This window comes from Martes martes (genome assembly GCF_963455335.1).
Source record: "Martes martes genome assembly, chromosome: 15".
Taxonomy (NCBI): domain Eukaryota; kingdom Metazoa; phylum Chordata; class Mammalia; order Carnivora; family Mustelidae; genus Martes; species Martes martes.
In genome coordinates, this window is record NC_137903.1 from 2,096,321 (window position 1) to 2,113,381 (window position 17,061).

Below are 17,061 nucleotides of genomic sequence, written 5' to 3' on the forward strand. Positions count from 1 at the left end.
GGACGGCTGTGGGCTCAGGATGCCCCACTCTCCGACCGCGTGCTTCCCCCATTCCAGAAGGTACGGAGGGAGCGCCATTTTATGGGCCAACAAGCAGAGCTTAGAGCAGGGAGTGCAGCCTGGCTGTCCGGCCCCCAGGCCTGTGCCCTTGCACGAAGAGGGCCCCACCACTCTCTGCGCGCTGCCAGCTGGAGCTCGGGCCAGGGCCCAGCCCGACGGCCACCTTCCCGCATGGTCCCTCCTGGCCTCCCCCTCAGAAGGGACTGTCTCATCACACGGGGCTCTCCCAAGGTGCAGCCCAGGCACAGCTCTAGCCACAGGAGAGGCCCTTCCTGCTCTGGGGACGGACTCAGCCCACTCAGACCTCACCTGGGCCTTCTTCCTCTTGGCTGCCACGAGGAGGAGATGGTACCGAGGGGCCACAGGAAGGCTGATGTCGTCCAGGCCAGCCGAGGGGAGCAGGAGGGCAGACAGGGTGTTCTCGGGGCTGCCCTGGTCCAGAGCCTCGTTGATGAGGCTGACGGCAAGGACCTCTAGGAAGGAGAGATCCAGGTGGGCCGAGGACCCAGACTCATGGGAAGGGATGGTAAGCTGCCCGCGGCGAGCTGCCTCCACCCGCTCGGGATTCCACTCACGGTCAGTCTCCTCCTGGACCTGGGCGTTGACCCGGTGCACGGTGGCCTGCAGGTCGTTCCAGCTCAGGATGGCCCCGGCCAGCGCCCTGCGCAGCTCCACCAGACCATCAAAGTAACTGGCAGCAGGAGTGGGAGGGGAGAGCCGCAGGGGCAGTGTCAGGCAGGGGCGAGGGCACTTTCGGGCACTGCTCGGCCTCCCTCACAGGCTCTGGACTCCCTTCCCACCTTGCAGGTTGCGCTTTCAAAGCCCCTGTGCTGCCTCCTCCGGGACGCCCACACACCTGAGCCTCCCACCACTCGGGCTCCACACCCCTATCCGGAGCTCCTGGCTTGAGAGGCCAGAGCCCAAGTGACTCCCCGGAGCCCTCCTGCAGCCTGGGAACGCCTGGTGAGCTCCCAAAACCCAGCCCGAGCCCCTGTTCAGCCTGTGCCACCCGGTCCTGCCCACTTCGGCTGACATGCACTCCGGCCTCTGAGGACAAAGGTCTTGGCGTCACATCCGACCACAGTCTGTCTCACAGCCCACATCCCCACACAACCCCATCCCGTCACATCCTCTTCAAGAACAGATCCCCAACCGGTCTCCCCTCGCCACCTCCACGGCCACCGCCCTGAAACAGGCGTCCCCACACCCACGCTGGAGGCTGTCTGCTTGTCGCGTCCAGCCCGGGAGCCCGTCCTCAGCCCAGCAGCCACAGTGAGCCCGGCAAAGGTAGCTCAGACCGCCCCCTCCAGGCCACGCTCCCCCCCATGGCTTCCTTCTTGCTGAGAGGGAAAGTCAAGGCCGCGGTGTGGCCTCTACATCCCCACCCCAGCCGCCGATCTCGCGCTACCCTGCCGCGCCAAGCACACGTCCAGCCCTGGGCCTGTGCAATGACAAACACAGTCAGAGGCCCTGAGGGCTTTCTCAAAGTCCCCTTGCCAACGGGGCCTCCCATAACCCCCACATGTCCCCACCAGTCACCCCCTCGGCCAGGTCTGGGTCTGGCCACGGCTCCTCCTCCCTTTCGTCCCGCCGTGTTGGGTGGACGAGAGCAGGAATTTGGTTCTGTTCATTGCTCTTCCAGCACCTCGGCTTGGAAGCACAGAACATGCTGGAAGCGGGGAGGACTGACCCCCACTCCCGGGACAGCAGGGGCTGAGGAGCCACGAACAGACCCAGGGCGGGGCGGGGCCGGAGCAGGGCAGCGCTGAAGGCGGATCTCCACGCAGAGCTGAGGCTCGCCTCCACCCTGCCTCCGGCCACAGGGTTAAACCTCTCTCACCGCTGAGCGTTCTCTTCTTCCACCTCGGCCAGGCCGCTGGCCGGGTTCACCAGACTGCTCCAGAAGCCACCGACGTCCCCGGCCTCCAGGGCCTGGTTGATCAGGACCACGGCTGACAGCATCTCCACCGCCACGAAGAGCTCCTCGTGGCCGAGCTCCTGTAACAGGGAGCGCCGAGTCTCACAGGGCTGGTGAAGGCTTGGGGCCGTGGCCAGCCCGCCCTCGAGGCATCCCCGCACCCCAGTCTCTGACCCAGGCCCCAGCGGCCTCATTCATTCGCTGACTAACTGAACATGAGAGCCTAGGGTGCTCTCTGCAGGCTCAGTGGGTAAGCGCCTTCCGAACAGGCCGGGGAGGGAGGTGCCATTAACATCCCCCTTTCGCAGAAGAGCCCATAGTCATGGAAGTTAAACCCAGCCCCCGGGTTCCAGGGTCCATGCTCAGCCATGAGCCCATGGGCTTCCTGGTGGTTCCCAGCACGCACCAGGAAGCTTGCAAGGCTCCAGGGGACAGAGCGGGACAAAGAGGCCCCAGCCCCACTCAGTGGCCCCGGCTTCTCCTCCTTTCCAAACCCCGGTGTGTGCTGATCCCCATGTCTGGGGCACTGTGCGGTCCCCCCCAGGGCAGACTCCCGCCAAGGAGAATCCCAGCTGCGGAGGTCACAGGCCAGGCTCACGGCTGACGTGTGCGGCGACTCTAAGCCTCACGACAATTCGATGTACTAAACGCATTACTGCTTCTGCTTTGTTATATGAACTCAGGGGCAGATAAGGAGCTCACTTGCCCGAGGGCCCATGGCAAGGAGGCACAGAGTGGGAAGTTACGTCCCACTCTGGTGTCCATGACCTGGGGCCCAGTGCTTTCTTTACCTCCCACACACCTCCTACCGCAGCCGCCAAAGTGGCCACGACCAGGGTCATGCTCTGAACTTCGTGTCGCAGGTCTGACTCTGCACTGGGCTCTTCTCTTCCAGGAAGCCTTCCCAGACTTACTCCCAGTGCTGCTCCCTCCATTTCCTAGTCTGAAGTCCTCTACCTCGACATCATCCCCTTCTCCCTGCCTGGGACTGTCTGGACCTCGGGTGCATTCCAGCTCCTCTGGGACTGGGGAGTCCCTGCAGGAGACCATCCTGCTGTGGGAGGAGCTGTCTGCACAGGGGCGGGGGCTGGCGGACAGAGCAGTGAGCCATGGGGGCTCCCACACATTTGCACTCACTCCTGCAGGGCCGGCTGCTGCTTGTGGTGGGAGCCGTGTCGGCCTCTGCGTCTTAGTCTCCTCATCTCTAAAATGGAAACCTTACCCAGCGGGGTTCTCGTATTACATGAGTGTGTAGAGCAGGGTCTGCTCAGGGGTCCTAGCGCCTAGGATCAGCTCAACACGTAGGGACGGCGGCCCACCTCCCTCCCTGAGCCCCCCGAGGGTGCTCTGCTGGGGGTGTGGTCTGGGGCTCACCCCGCCCCGCTGCTGCTGGAGCGCCCTTAGCTCCTCCTGGTACACAGTCGGGGCACCGGGGTACACGGGAGGCAGCTGGGCTTCCGGGCACATCAGCTCCTCCACGGTGGCTGCCGCCACTCCCCTCTGGATGGCTTTGTTGATCCTGCACACGGCCTGGAGCACTGCAGGGGAGGAGGGGGAGGGCTGCACAGTCTGGGCACCCAGGGCCCGGCCCCCTCTCCCAGCTAACTGGCTCCTGCTGGGGTCTCAGAGGCAGAACCTTGGCAACTACTCTTCAAAGTTCTGCCTCAGGACACCTGGGTGCTGTGGTCATCAGAGTGTCTGACTCTGGGGTTTGGCTCAGGTCATGATCTCAGGGTCCTGAGCTGGAGCCCCCCGGTCGGCACTCGGCAGGGCGGCTGCTTGGGATTCTCTCCCGCTGCCCCTCCCCCACCACGCACAAGGGCTCAAATAAACAAACCTTTAAAAAAAAAAAAAGCACAATTGTTCTGCCTTCTGCTCTGTTCAAAATAAGCGTCTAAGCGTTTCGGAGGAAGAAGTGTGAGGAGTCAGAAGAAGCCACTAGTCAGGCTCAGAGATGGGGTAACTGGCAGGTAAGGGAGGGGCCGCCTCCGTGGGGGCGGCAGGGACAGGACTGGCGGGAGGCGGTAGAGCCGAGTAAGAGGAGGCCAGACAAGGGACTCTGGGGGCCAACTCAAGCCGACAGCACAGAGGGACAGGCAACCAGCCCCAAAGTGGACCCGTTCGGGCCACAAAGGGCAGCAGTAAGCTGGAAGGGGTCGGGGGGCATCAGTGGGGTCTCGAACAGCAGGATTTGGAAAATGCCAGGCAGATCTAGGCCCTGGCATCAAGGAGGCGGGTCTGTGGGAAGAAATGAGGATATGAAGACCGGCCACCCCGCGTCAGCACCGCCTTCCGTCCCCCAGGGCCCCGGCCGTCAGGGAGCACAAAGCCGCGGAGGCGGCGCCGGACACTGTCGCCCGCCCTCCGTGGGTGACAGTGTGCAGAAACGAAACCCAGACAACCAGAAGCCCGGCGGTGGGGCAGGCTGGGCTGCCGGGGAAGAGCAGCCCGTCTGGGTAGCTGGACTGGGTGGATGAGAAGGGAGGGGAGAACCACTGGTCTCATCTCCCCGGCCGAGCGCGTGGGACTGAGGGCTAGGCCGACGTGCATGTGGCGGAGCCCAGGAAGGCCTGCGGCGTCCAGCAAAGACGTGAGCAGCTGGCCCGTGCGTCGGTGAGGGGCCAGGCCAGCGGGTGGTGCCCGCAGCTGTGACAGGCCTGGTGGCCTCGGGCTGCAGCTCAGGCCCGCGCCCTGCCTCCTCTCGCTCCTGCGGTGGGCGGGCTGACCCCCGGGAGAGATATGGTCACCAACACGCTCCTCTAATAAAGAATTATATTTGTACGCAGGGTTTTTAAGCGGAACTGAGTGCGATCATGAGTTTCTCTCTAACCTGGGAAATCACTACACAGAAGCCAAAGGCCTCAAGCAGGTGGAAAGTGGTCCCACGCAGGGGAAGTGCCCTGCAGAGGGCTGCCCAGCCCAGACCCAGCCCCACAGCATGGGCCAGCAGGACCCCCAAGGCCTTCAGGAACCTAGCTGTCGTATGCCTCCGGGCGGCCCCGACGGGCGGGGAGGGGGAGAGGCCCCAGCAGCACCAGTCTGCGTAGCCCTACACAGAAGCCAGGAAGGCCCTGGCTGGAGGCGACTTACTGGCTTGTTCCTGATCACCCTTCCTGTTGGCTGCAGCCACACCAGCCTGGACCTCCTCCTTTTCCAGAAGCTCCAGAAGGCCCAGCTCCTGGGGAGGGGAAGGGGTGAAGCGGAGGGGAGCCTGGGGCCGTGAACACCTGCAGATGCTGCCAGCCCCGGCTCCCGGCAGCACCCGCCTACCCTGCCTCGAGCCTCTGCCTCCTCGTACCCAGCAGGCACTGACAGACCCACCCAGACGCTGGGGAGAGCGCCAGCAGCCGTGGAGATGACATCGCCAAGCTGAGGTCCCCCTCGGCAACAGGGAAGCCTATCACTGCCCGTCGGCTGCCTCTGGGTGCCCCCCAGTCAGTTTAGGCCCTTAGGCTTTGGGGTGATGTAATCATTTGCACACATAGTTGGTCCTGCCTGAACACCAGCAGGTGACAGAGGCGGGGCTTAAGGAAGAGACCCGCCCCCGTACCCCGAGCCGACAGCAGGGAGCAGGTGGTGGGCCTGACCTGTGCTTTCTGTTCTCTGTCTGAGCTCAGCTGTTCCAAGTACCAGCCAGCAAAGTCTCTCCTGAGCCCTCGCAGGGCCAGCGCCGGGTCCAGAAGGGCCTCCAGCAAGGCCTCGGGGCTCTGTCTCTCTAGGGCATCATCAACAGCTTCTAGAGCCCCATGGACTGCAAAAGACCAAGACCACACAGTGGACAACATGTGAAAGCCCAACCCTATTCTTCCCACCGCTCCAGAGCCCCCCACCCCACCCCGGCCCCAAGCCCTCAGCGGGATCTTCGCAGCCTTCCCACCGCACCGCCCCAGACACTGAGGATATCCTGCCCCAAACAGGCGGAGGCCCCCTCTGTCCCCAGGCTCCCAGCAGCCCCTCCTGCCCCCCCAATCCATTCCTCACACCTCCTTCTCGGGAGGGAGCCTGACCCAAGAGCTGGAAGGCCTGCCCTTGCCTCCGCCCTCCCCACGGATCTCCAACCAAACACAAGCACCCCCGATGGGGCACGTCTGGGCACGGAGGTCTCACAACAGGACACACGCTGCTTCTTGACATGGATCTTTCCCTCTTTCCCTGAGACATGAGGGCCGCCGGCCCAAGCAAAAGCCACCCCCAAGCCACCTGATACAAGGGCTCAGCCCGAGAGCACCCCAAGGCCTCTGGGCCCACTTCTCTCACCATTGACGTGGTTGATGTTGCCTTGGATCTCAGCCTGAGTCAGGAAGCAGTCATACACGTCCCAGTTCTCTCTGCCCTCCTGCACCGAGAGTGAGGCCTGGGACCCCGGCTTCGTCTTCTCCTCCTCCTCCCCCCATCTGTACCTCTTTCCTCTCACAGGGGCCTTCCCAAAGGGCAGTCTGGTCAAAAGTCTGGGGAACCCAGGGCTCCAGGCCCGCCTTTGGCATCTCCTGTCGGTCTCATCCAGTTCTACGTCCCCGTCTCAGCCCACCCCAAATCCAGAACCCCCTCCCACCTTCCCCTCTCAGTCCTCATCATTCCCCCCCGTGCCTCTCCCGTTTCTCGACAATAACCCACAAGCAACACTTTCTCTCAGCTACTCTGGGGCGTGGGACAGGACCCCCAGGAGTCCTGTCCACTGCGGGGCTCCTGGGCCGCCCGGCTCTCGGCGCCCAACGCTGCTCCTTACGCGGGTCTGGGCACTGGCGGCCTTCTCCGCCTTGGCTTGGGCCAGCAGCTCCTGGTAGATGGCCGCCAGAGGCTCTCGGAGATTCCCCAGCAGGGCGCTGGGATTCTGCAAGGCCGCCAGGGTGTCCTCGACCACCCCCCGCTCCACTGCCTCGTTGATGGCGAGGACGGCCGCGTGGACTGGGAGCGGTGAGGGAACAAGGTCAGGAGGCCGGCCGCAGCGGCTCTGGTATCATTCCCCTTCCCCACCCAGCAGGCCCGGCAGCCTCCCTACCGGTGAGAGGCACCCAGAATCCATCCGCGGCCCGGAGGCTCCCCGTTCCCATGGAGCCCGCCCCTCGCAGGCCAGAGCCCGGCCCCTACCTGCAGCCTGGTCCACCGACAGCTCGCTGGCCAGGATGCCCCCGATCTTGCTGAAGGCAGGCAGCTGGAGGCCGTACTTGGCCAGCTCGGCCGTCATGTTGCTGAGCTCCTCGGCTGCAAAGACACCACAGAAGCCTTTCCTCAGGGCCAGAGCCCTCCGAGACCCTCCCACGCAGGCGGCTGGGGGAGGAGCTGGGCTCACCTGAGAACTTCACTTTCCCGTACAGATCATGGATCTGCGGGGCCAGTCCCAGCCGGAAGAGGAAGAGACTGGAAAAGAAGGAAACGCGTCAGGCCCTATTTATGTTGGCGTGCGGGACGCGTGGGTCTGTGTGAGATACCACAGGGACCCCGACGTGGGGACCAAGGCCCCCCGGTCCACGGGGAGTGAGGTTACTGGAAGCAAGCCCGAGACAAGTGCTGCAGAAGAGAAACGGGATGGTGGAGAGATCGGGGCGTCAGGACTTCCCAGAGAAGGGCGCACGGCTGTAGCAGTCAGTGTTTGGAGACGGGACATCGTAAGCCGAGACCCGCAGGCCCGGGCACGCGGACGTGGGAAATGAAGTCAGGAGGAGGCAACAAGGCAGACCCGGGGACGGGTCGGTCACTTTAGGATTTAGGATTTAGCCACTGGTTGCTAATGGCTGGCCGTGGGTAGAACCAGAGAGCGGTCACCACTCACGCTGAGTGACTCGCCTGCGACGCTCTTGATGGGGCCTGTTGTGATTCCTCTGGGCCCTGGTCACCAGCGGAAGACCCTTCCCTGTCGCCCTTTTTCTTCACCCCACGAGTCACACACACAAGCGTGTCCACGTTTGCTGGATGCACACGAACAGCATCTGGGTGGCCCGGTGGGCAAAGCGTCTGCCCTCGGCTCAGGTCATGATCTCAGGGTCCTGGGATCAAGTCCCGCGTCAGGCTCCCTGCTCCACGGGGAGTCCGCTTCTCCCTCTACGCCTCCCCCTGCTTGTGCACAAGCTCTCTCTCTCTCCAATAAAAAGACATGCTCATAAACCTAGACACAACCGCAAACATCTACAGTCTCGCTCTCCTGAGAAGTGCTCCGGTGGCCGACACGTCCTCCTTCCTGCTCCCACGTCTGCCGCCAACTGTCGGCTGCATCGACCGAGAGGAAACAGGACGAGAGCTCAGGGTCCCTCACCTGAGCGCGTGGATGCAGTAGATCGCCCGGGGCATGTTCTTCTTGTCATAGATGTCTGTGGTTTCCGGGAGGAAGGTCTGGGGGAGAAGCCAGCTTGTTACAGCCATCAGAAACACCACTACATCAGCCACAGAGACGGGGGCCGAGGAATGGAGTCCTCTCCCACCCGGCTGTGTGCTCCTCTGTGGCCTGTGACTTCTAGGCCCGTCTCCCAGGCCATTTACAGCCAGCACTGTACCTACACACTCAGTGTTAGAGAAAGGCCCTGGGGCCACATACTGAACCAAGGCCCAGCCACAGACACAGCCCTGGGCTCACTAGACACAGGCAGGTCTCTCAAGGTTGTAGGATGCGGGCCATATCCTCCAGGAGAATGAGGCCCCCTATGCGTCCTAGAGACACAGCGAGACTGTGCTCCTGGCCTTGGACTCTCGCCAGACAAGCGGCCATGCTCCCGCAGAGGCCCAAGGAGGCACACGCCGTCAAGGACCATGATGGGGCAGGGAACTCACCCCTGTCTCTAAGCCAGAAGCCTCTGAGCAGTGGGGGGCCCCTTGAAGAACGAGTCCTTGGAGCATGGCGTCCCGTGCCCCCTGGGGACTGCTGAGGTCTAACCCCAAAACCTCTTGGCCACTTGAGATTCCTGGGGACCTCACTGTGTTCCCGCCTCACTGAGGACAGATGCCTCAATTGCCCCTGACTCCCACCGAGACTTTCTTTGCTGCCGCCTCCTCATCTCCGAGTTCCCCGGAGGAAGACATACACGGTGCAGTCCCGAGGTGCCTAATGCGCCCAGTTCTCTACTGTTCACAGAGGGAACCACGCAGACCACCCAGTCCTCCTGCCAACTGTCCAGGGTCGGTCCAGGGGGGTCACCATGCCCCTTTACAGTCAAGGAACATGTAAGGTCCGAAGAGCCTGAGGGACACGCAGCACGTCTCCGGCGGGGGTCTAGGGCCTAGGCTTCCAAGTCCACCCCCAAGGGACGTGGCCTGTGGTGTGGCCTCGCTTCTTGACCTGGGAAGAAGGCTGGCTCCCACGAGCCCGTCTCCAGCAGCACACGGTGGCCTCGCCCACTAGTGGGGACCCTGCAGCTGGGGTAAGGGAGCCTCCATCTCCCTCCACTTGCCTCACCCGCAGGAAGGAGAGGCAGCGGCAGGTGGCATGGTTGAGAGACAGGCAGCCGCCATCGAAACCCTCCGGTCAAGTTCACTCAGGAGAGGAAGGAGGTGGGGGCTGAAGGGTCCCGGGGGACGAAGCGTGCACACAGGGGGTGGGGGTAGGTGGGGAGCAAAGATGAACCCCAATCTCGAGGCCCAGCGTTACCGAAGGCAGGCCGATGTGAGCGACCGCAGACAGCCAGAAGTTGATGTTGTCTGTGTGCCGGAAGTGCAAGCCGGTTGCCTGAAAGGGAAGGGAAGAGACGAGAATCTATTTCCACGGTTCTCAGGGTTCCCTGTGGCCAGAGCCCAGACCACAGCTTGGAAGCCTGAAGGGCAGGAGGAGCCAGAAGACCCTGGCCTATGGGTTTCCCATATTTCATCCCCCAGCCCCCAGGACAGAGAGACACAGACAGACGGAAACCACCAGGAAAGGTTGACCCGGCAGGACATTTGGGAAGGAAGGCGCAGATGTGGGATTAACCACCCAGGAAGCCTTCCAAGCAAAGGGGAGTCTGGAGGTGAGGTGGGAAGGAGACAGGGCTGGGCTGGCCAGGGCGCACGGAAGGGGCAGCGGGCCCAGGAATATCGTCACGGTGGCAAAGCCCATAAGCCTCTGAGTGTCGACTGGCTTACAAGCGTCCCACCAGGGGCATCTCAGTGCCTAGCCAGCAAGAGTCCCCTGCTGTAAAGCCTGCACACAGTGTCCAGCCAGGGGGACCCGAGCCACTCCTGGTGGCCCCGTGCAGTGACTGAGAGCAGCCCCTTTCATCCGCAACCATGTCCGGGTTTGGACAATAAATTATATGGTCGCCCTATGTCACAGCCTTGAGAAGGGGAAGCTTGAGAGGAGGCAGCTGGAAGGTAGAGACCTCCCTTCCCCACCTGGTAGCGCAGCTGCTCCGCATCATAGATCTTCTTCAAGGGGACCACGGCGGGGGCAAAACAGTGGCCCAGCTTGGCCAGCAGCACTCCGTTCCGGAGGCTCTCCTCCAGCTCCACCGGCGAAGGGAGCTCCTCCTTCAGGCAGGCCTCCATCCAGCTGAAAGTGCGGGAGCGGAACAGGGCCTGTCGCCACCCCATCCCCCCAGCACAGAGGGGTCCCTGACTCTTGGTTCCTGTCCTACTCCTACCTCCGCCCTCTGCCCGTGCTCTAGCTGCTGCCACTGGATCCCAAGCCGCCACAGGCACCGGAATGGCCAGTCCTGGGCCCCTGCTCACCCCCAGGAATCTTCCCTGACGGACCCTGAACCTGTGTGTCTGCAGGGAGGCGCTTACCGGCTGCAAGCAAGACCCTGTCTCTCGGTCTGGTTCGCACACCTGTCCCACCGCACAGCATCTGCTCGCTTCTCTCTGCGAGTTTTCTGAGAACCCAGGCCTGAAGGGTTATGTCTACACAGCTTAGAACCCAACTTTGATGACGATGGGGGTTGTGGGGAACCTCCCGAGGTTGATGGGAGCCGCACAAAGGGACAGAAAGGCCAGACCCCTTGGAATTGGAAGACCTGCTCTGTACAGCATCCCCCTGTGCACACACACACATGTCAGAGCCACACCATGTGACCTGCAGACTGAAGAGGGCGCAGCTGCTCTCGCTGCCTCGGGGGGGGGGGGGGCGGCTACCGGGGGCGCGCAAGGGGGGACACGAGCTAACGAGTATGAGCTCGCTGGGAGAAGACTCGGGAAGCACATAGTCACTGATGGTGGCATGAGGTGGGGCATGGGACCTCCAAACATGCACGCACAGACGCCTCCAGGAAAGCCTCCGTCCTCAAAGGGAGCCAGTCACGCCTCACTCTGTGCTTTCCCGGCCACAGCCACCTGACTTCCGGCCTACCCAGGCCACCTGCTCTCCTGGAGAATGCTAGAAATCCTCTGCAGATTAGAAAGAGAGACGTGGGGGCGCCTGGGTGGCTCAGTGGGTTAAAGCCTCTGCCTTCGGCTCAGGTCATGATCCCAGGGTCCTGGGATCGAGCCCCGCATCGGGTTCTCTGCTCTGTGGGGAGCCTGCTTCCCCCTCTCACTCTCTGCCTGCCTCTCTGCCTACTTGTGACCTCTGACTGTCGAATAAATAAATAAAATATTTAAAATAAAGAAAGAGAGACGTGGAAGCAACGTCCATGTGCAGGAAACACAGGGTACAGAGGAGCAAGGCACGGGACACAAGGAGGTAAACAGACAAACCCAGAATGTGGTGCGTCTACACGGCCGGCAGGCCGGTGCCTTCTCCAAGTTGGTGACGTGAAGAAGTGCAAAGGGAAGGTGAGCTATTGTGGATTAAAGAAGATTCAAGAGACACAACAACCAAATGTAACCTGTGAGCTTTGTTAGAACCTTCTTTGACAAGGGCAACCAAAAAATAGAAAAATAGGTTACTTTTCCAGACCATCAGGAAAATTTGAAAATGCCCGGGTGTTGATCTCCCAAGGATTAATGGGTAACTTCTCTGGGTATTAGAACGGTGCTGTGGGGACCATGTGAGCAGACGGCCCTACATTTAGAGACAGGCCCAGAAGAGCGCACGGAGAAAGAAGGAGGTGGTGTTGTCTTTGCTCACGATGGCGTGACCGTCTAGGGGGAAAAATGTGAAAGGAGGCGACACAAAACCTCACGCAAGGCTGTGGGACACAAGGCCAACACACAGAAGTCGGTCGCTGCCCTAGGTACGGCAGCAAGCAAGTGGAATTTGACACTAAAAGCACAATATGGTGTCCGTTAGCACCCCAAAAATGAAATACTTGAGTATAAATCCAACAAAATATATACAAGATCTCGGAGGAAAACTATGAAACCCTGAGGAGTAAGATCAAAGGACAAACAAACTCAGGGGAAGACTCGTGGGCAGGAAGAGTCCACACCCGCCCAGGCGTTAGTTTGTCCCGGCTGGGTCTGCGGGTTCAGCGCCATCCCAAACAGGCTCCTGGCAACTTATTTTGTGGATATCGAGATAACGCCTCCAAAGTTTGTATGGAGAGCCCAAGATCCAGAAGAGCCCACACCAGACTGCAGGCAGAGAACAAAGTTGGAGGATGACGCCGCCCATCTGAGCCACAGTCATCAAGACAGAGTGGTCTCAGGGAAAGACGGGCAGACCCGTGGACCAGAAGGGAGAAAACCAGACCCACAGAACAGCCAGCTGACCGCTGACCGAGGAGCAGAGGCGATCCAGCGCAGCCGGGAGCGTCTCTCCAACAAACAGCGCTGGGGCAACCCGACCTCCACACGCAAAAGAAAGAAATCGAGACGGAGACTTTACATCCGTCACCAAAATCAACTCAAAATGCATTATCAGCTTAAATGTCAAATACCAAACTGTAAAGCTCCTAGAAGAGAACACAAGGGAAAACCTAGGTGACCTTCGGTGTGGCCGTGACTTTTTAAAAAATTTTTATTTTAGTAATGTCTATCCCCAACGTGGGACTTGAACTCGTGACCCCAAGATCAAGAGTCGCATGCTCTACAGACTGAGCCAGACAGGTGCCCCTGGCGATGACTCCCCGCCCACCTCCACCCCAGACAATGACTTTTTAGACACAACATCAAAGATACAACCTTTGAAAGAAATAATTGATAAGCTGAACTTAATTAAAATGAGAAACTGGGGCACCTGGCTAGCTCAGTCAGTTACACGTCTGCCTTCAGCTCAGGTCGTGAACTTGGGGTCCTGGGATCGAGCCCCACATCCTTGGGCTCCCTGGTCAGCGGGAGGCTGCTTCTTCTCCCTCTGCCCCTCCCCTCCCCTGCTCATGCTCTCTCTTGCTCTCTCTCAAGTAAAAAAAATCTTAAAAATAAATAAATAGATGAAATGAAATGAAAAACTTCTGCTCTAGAAAAGAAATTGAGAAGACAAATCACACTCTGGGAGAAAATATTTGCAAAATACATATCTAATAAAAGACCAATATCTGGGCGCCTGGGTGGCTCAGTGGTTAAGCATCTGCCTTCGGATCAGGTGGTGATCCCAGGGTCCTGGGATTGAGCTCCACATCGGGCTCCCTGCTCAACGGGAAGTGGGCTTCTCCCTCTCCCACTCCCCCTGCTTGTGTTCCCTCTCTCGCTGTCTCTCTCTCTGTCAAATAAATACATGAAACCTTAAAAAAAAAAAATTAAAAACACTAGTATCTGAAATATACAAAGAGGAGCACCTGGATGGCTCAGTGGGTTAAGCCTCTGCCTTCGTCTCAGGTCATGATCTCAGGGTCCTGGGATCGAGCCCTGCATCGGGCTCTCTGCTCAGCAGGGAGCGTGCATCCCCACTCTCTCTGCCTGCCTCTCTGCCTACTTGTGATCTCTCTCTCTGTCAAATAAATAAATAAAATCTTAAAGAAAAAAAAAAAGAAATACACAGAGAACAGGGTGACTGGCTGACTCAGTGGGTGAAGCACGTGACTCTTGATCTTGGGGTCATGAGTTCGACCCCCACGTCGGGCTCAGAGCTCACTGAAACACACACTCACACAACAAGAACAAACAACTGATCAGAATACGGGCCACAGACGCCCACCAACAGACACGGCGCCGAAGAAGATGCAGGGATGGGAACTGAGCGTCTGGAAAGATCTCCCCACGTGTGTGCCATCGGGGAAATGGAAACGAAAGCAAAGAGACTCCACCGCGCACCTATCAGAATGGCCGAAATCTGGGGCCTTGACCACATGGGATGCTGACGAGGACGAGCGGGACGAGGAGCTCTCGGTCCCAGCTGCTGGGACCGCTGAGATGCTGCAGCCACTCTAGAAGAAGTTCCATGATTTCTTACAAAACGAGACACACTCCCGCCCTGTGATCCAGCAGTCGTGCTCCTTGGTATTTACCCACAGGACTTACAACACGCGGCCCACAAACACTTGGCACGCCGCCATGTATGGAGGTTTCGTTCACAACCGCCCAACTTGGAAGAAACCAAGACGTCCTTCCGTAGGTAATGGACTAGAAAACCGTGGTCCATCCAGACAACGAAAGACCGGTCAGCGCTAAAACAGAATGAGCTTTCAAACCCTGAGAGACACGGAGGCACCTTGAATGTATACAACTAAGTGAAAGGAGTCAGTCTGAAAAAGTTCGTACCGTATGATTCCAACCACAGAGAAACTACGGAGACAGGAGAAGAGAGGCGTGCTTGCCAGGGGGCGGGATGGGGGGACAAAGAGGCAGAGCACGGAGGATTTTGAGGGCAGGGTGATCCCCAAGGTCAACCACAGACTTTGGGAGGCTACGTCCGGGTGAGCTCATCAGTAGTAACAAGTGTGCCATGCCTGCAGATGTTGACGGGGGTGCTGGGTACATGTGGGGGCCGGGGGTACCTGGGGAATCTCAACCTTCCTCTTAATTTTGAAACCGAAACCACGCTAACAAAATAAAGTCTTAAAAGAGAAGACTGGACCCCAGGCCTTTTGCATCTGCTAGAGGGCAGGTGTCTGGAGTGGGCAGGGTGGGAAACGGGGGACCAGAAGCGGGCAGTCCCTTGGCTCACCGCTTGGCTTCCTCCAGCCGGCACAGGTACTGATAGGCAACATTCTGTCGCCTCTGCTCATCCATCTCCTCGGCCGTGAGGCGTTCGTCTGAGGAGGGAAGGGGGACAACGTCGAGGACAAGGTCGAGGAGGGGAGTGTTAGACAAAGGGCCATGGCACTGAAGCTGCTTCTCAACAGACTTTCTTGGGCAACTCTGCCCCGAGACCCGAAGCACCTCTCATACGTGCGTCCCCTGCTTCCTGACACCCCTGGCTCCGATCTTTGGCCCACGTCCCGTAAAGCTGCCCTGGTCGGCACCCCCTGTGACAGAGGTGCTCCCTGCTCCTTCCCTCCAGCCGTCTCCTGACTCCTTCTGGTCTATTCCAAGCCCTTCCCTCAGGGATCCCGGCACGGATGTCCAGACTCCTCCGCGGCTGGGAACGCAGCCACTTATTTCATCCCTAACAGCCTCTGAGTTCTCCAAGACCTGGACGTGTGTCATCCTTCTCAGGCCCCTCCCAGAGGCTGGGCTAGGAGGACCAACTGGGATTCATCCCTCAACAACCAGTCATTCACGTGCTACCTTCCGGCTGGTGGATCTTTATTCTCAGGAAACACAGATTAGCATTAGAAAAGAAAAACGTGGGGCGCCTGGATGGCTCAGTCCTTAAGCGTCTGCTTTCGCTCCGGTTGTGATCCAGCCCTGCATTGGGCTCCCTGCTCAGCGGGGAGCCTGCTTCTCCCTCTGCCTGTGCCCCTCCCCTCCACTCTTGCTCTCTCTCTAATAAATAAATAAAATCTTTTTTAAAAAAATCAGGCAGGGCGAGAGAACTTTGTACACACACACACGAAACAAACACAGAGGACTTGACGAGAGACAACTGTGTCTTGGACCCAACATGTGAAGTCAGTCCGGCTCTTCACCTTGTACTGCATATGGTGCAACGTGACCTGGACGAGGGGCAGGCTTACCGGAACCGACAGTTAAGCACGTTAACACACACACACACACACACCCGTCTAGGTCAGACCGACAGCACCCGCCAACTGTAGGAAACCCATCAGTTCCTTCAGGGTGTGTACAAGGAACGTGGCTTGTTGCTAAGGACGGAAAATAAACGGGTAAGCATATGCCGTCACCCAGAGTCATGAACTGAGGGCTGTGTGAGATGGGCAGAGCTTTGTGCACAAGCGCCCGCGTGCACACACACACACACACACACACAGTCGTGAAAAACATCAGTCCTCCGGCTTCTGGGGTCCAGAACTCGCTCTGCTTCAACAGATCCAGACGCGGCCTTAGTTTTCTGGACCCCGCTGGCCGGAGAGGGGGAGGGCTGGAAAAAGGAGATTTTGCCTTTGGCGCGGAGTTCAGACAGCAGCCTCCCGGCCGCCGACCCCTGACCCCAGTCCCTCCGGACAGCGGTGCTTTCGCAAATGCGGCCCGCGGGCCACCGCGTGATCCCCCGGGGCAGCGGAGAAGCGGTGCTGTTGCAAACGCGGGTCAGGGGCCCCGGCCCGGCCCCTGGGGCTGAAGCCGCGGGACACGGCCGAGGAGCCCTTAAGAGCTCCCCGGCCGACCCCCGCGGTCTCCGACGGTCTCGGCACCCGCGAAGCCGAGCTCTCCGGGCGTCCCGTCGCCGGTGGCGCTCGGCCAGCCCGCCTGCCGCCCGTCACTGCTGCCTTCTGGTGGGGCCGCCCAGGCCACCCCCCGTCGCCCGGACCCAGAACTCGGGGACGCCGGAGAAACCCTGGAAGCCCTGAAGCGCGGCGGCGTCGGGGCGTCTCGCCGCTCCCGCCTCCACCCGAGTCCGCCCGAGACCCGACTGGGCGCAGGCCCGCCGCCCTCCTCGGCCCGCTCTGCACTCACACAGCGCGGGGCCCGCGCCCGCTCTCCGCCGCTCCATGTTCCTCCTCCTTCCAGGTTTGAATCTCCCGCCGCCGGGCCGCCGCCCTCCCCGTCGCCGCAGCTGGACAGCACTTCCGGCCCGAGGCGCGGGGGCCGCTGGGATTTGTAGTTCCGGGAGGCGCAGGCGCAGAAGCGCCGCCGGGTGCGGAGGAGGTGGCTCCGGGGGCCCCCGCGTAGGCGCTGGCCTCTGCCCAGCGGTGGGCTGCTGCGGTTCCTCTAGGGCTCCTCGGCTGCCCTTGTCTCCATCGTTTCCCCCTCACGCTTCCCTGAACCCCGCTCCGCCTCGTCTAGCCTTCTTGGCTGCTGCTAAC

General features: G+C 60.4%; 1 protein-coding gene across 3 annotated transcripts in view; it reads right to left on the reverse strand.

The window, feature by feature from the left end:
- IQGAP3 (IQ motif containing GTPase activating protein 3) overlaps positions 1–16,763 on the reverse strand; it is a gene marked incomplete at its 5' end in the record, with an annotated part of 36,462 nt that extends 19,699 nt beyond the window's left edge. Inside the window, 15 exons of one of the 3 annotated variants that reach the window (XM_080824951.1) lie at positions 370–533; positions 636–751; positions 1,901–2,058; positions 3,353–3,516; positions 5,069–5,156; positions 5,566–5,729; positions 6,236–6,314; positions 6,705–6,883; positions 7,067–7,180; positions 7,269–7,336; positions 8,229–8,305; positions 9,555–9,632; positions 10,274–10,430; positions 14,862–14,949; positions 16,712–16,763. In XM_080824951.1, coding sequence (XP_080681077.1) covers positions 370–533; positions 636–751; positions 1,901–2,058; positions 3,353–3,516; positions 5,069–5,156; positions 5,566–5,729; positions 6,236–6,314; positions 6,705–6,883; positions 7,067–7,180; positions 7,269–7,336; positions 8,229–8,305; positions 9,555–9,632; positions 10,274–10,430; positions 14,862–14,949; positions 16,712–16,748 — 1,731 coding nt within the window. Of the gene's footprint in view, positions 1–369; positions 534–635; positions 752–1,900; positions 2,059–3,352; positions 3,517–5,068; positions 5,157–5,565; positions 5,730–6,235; positions 6,324–6,704; positions 6,884–7,066; positions 7,181–7,268; positions 7,337–8,228; positions 8,306–9,530; positions 9,633–10,273; positions 10,431–14,861; positions 14,950–16,711 lie in introns of all 3 variants that reach the window. The other 2 variants (XM_080824950.1, XM_080824949.1) reach the window with 2 other exon arrangements.
- Positions 16,764–17,061: the final 298 nt, after the last annotated feature.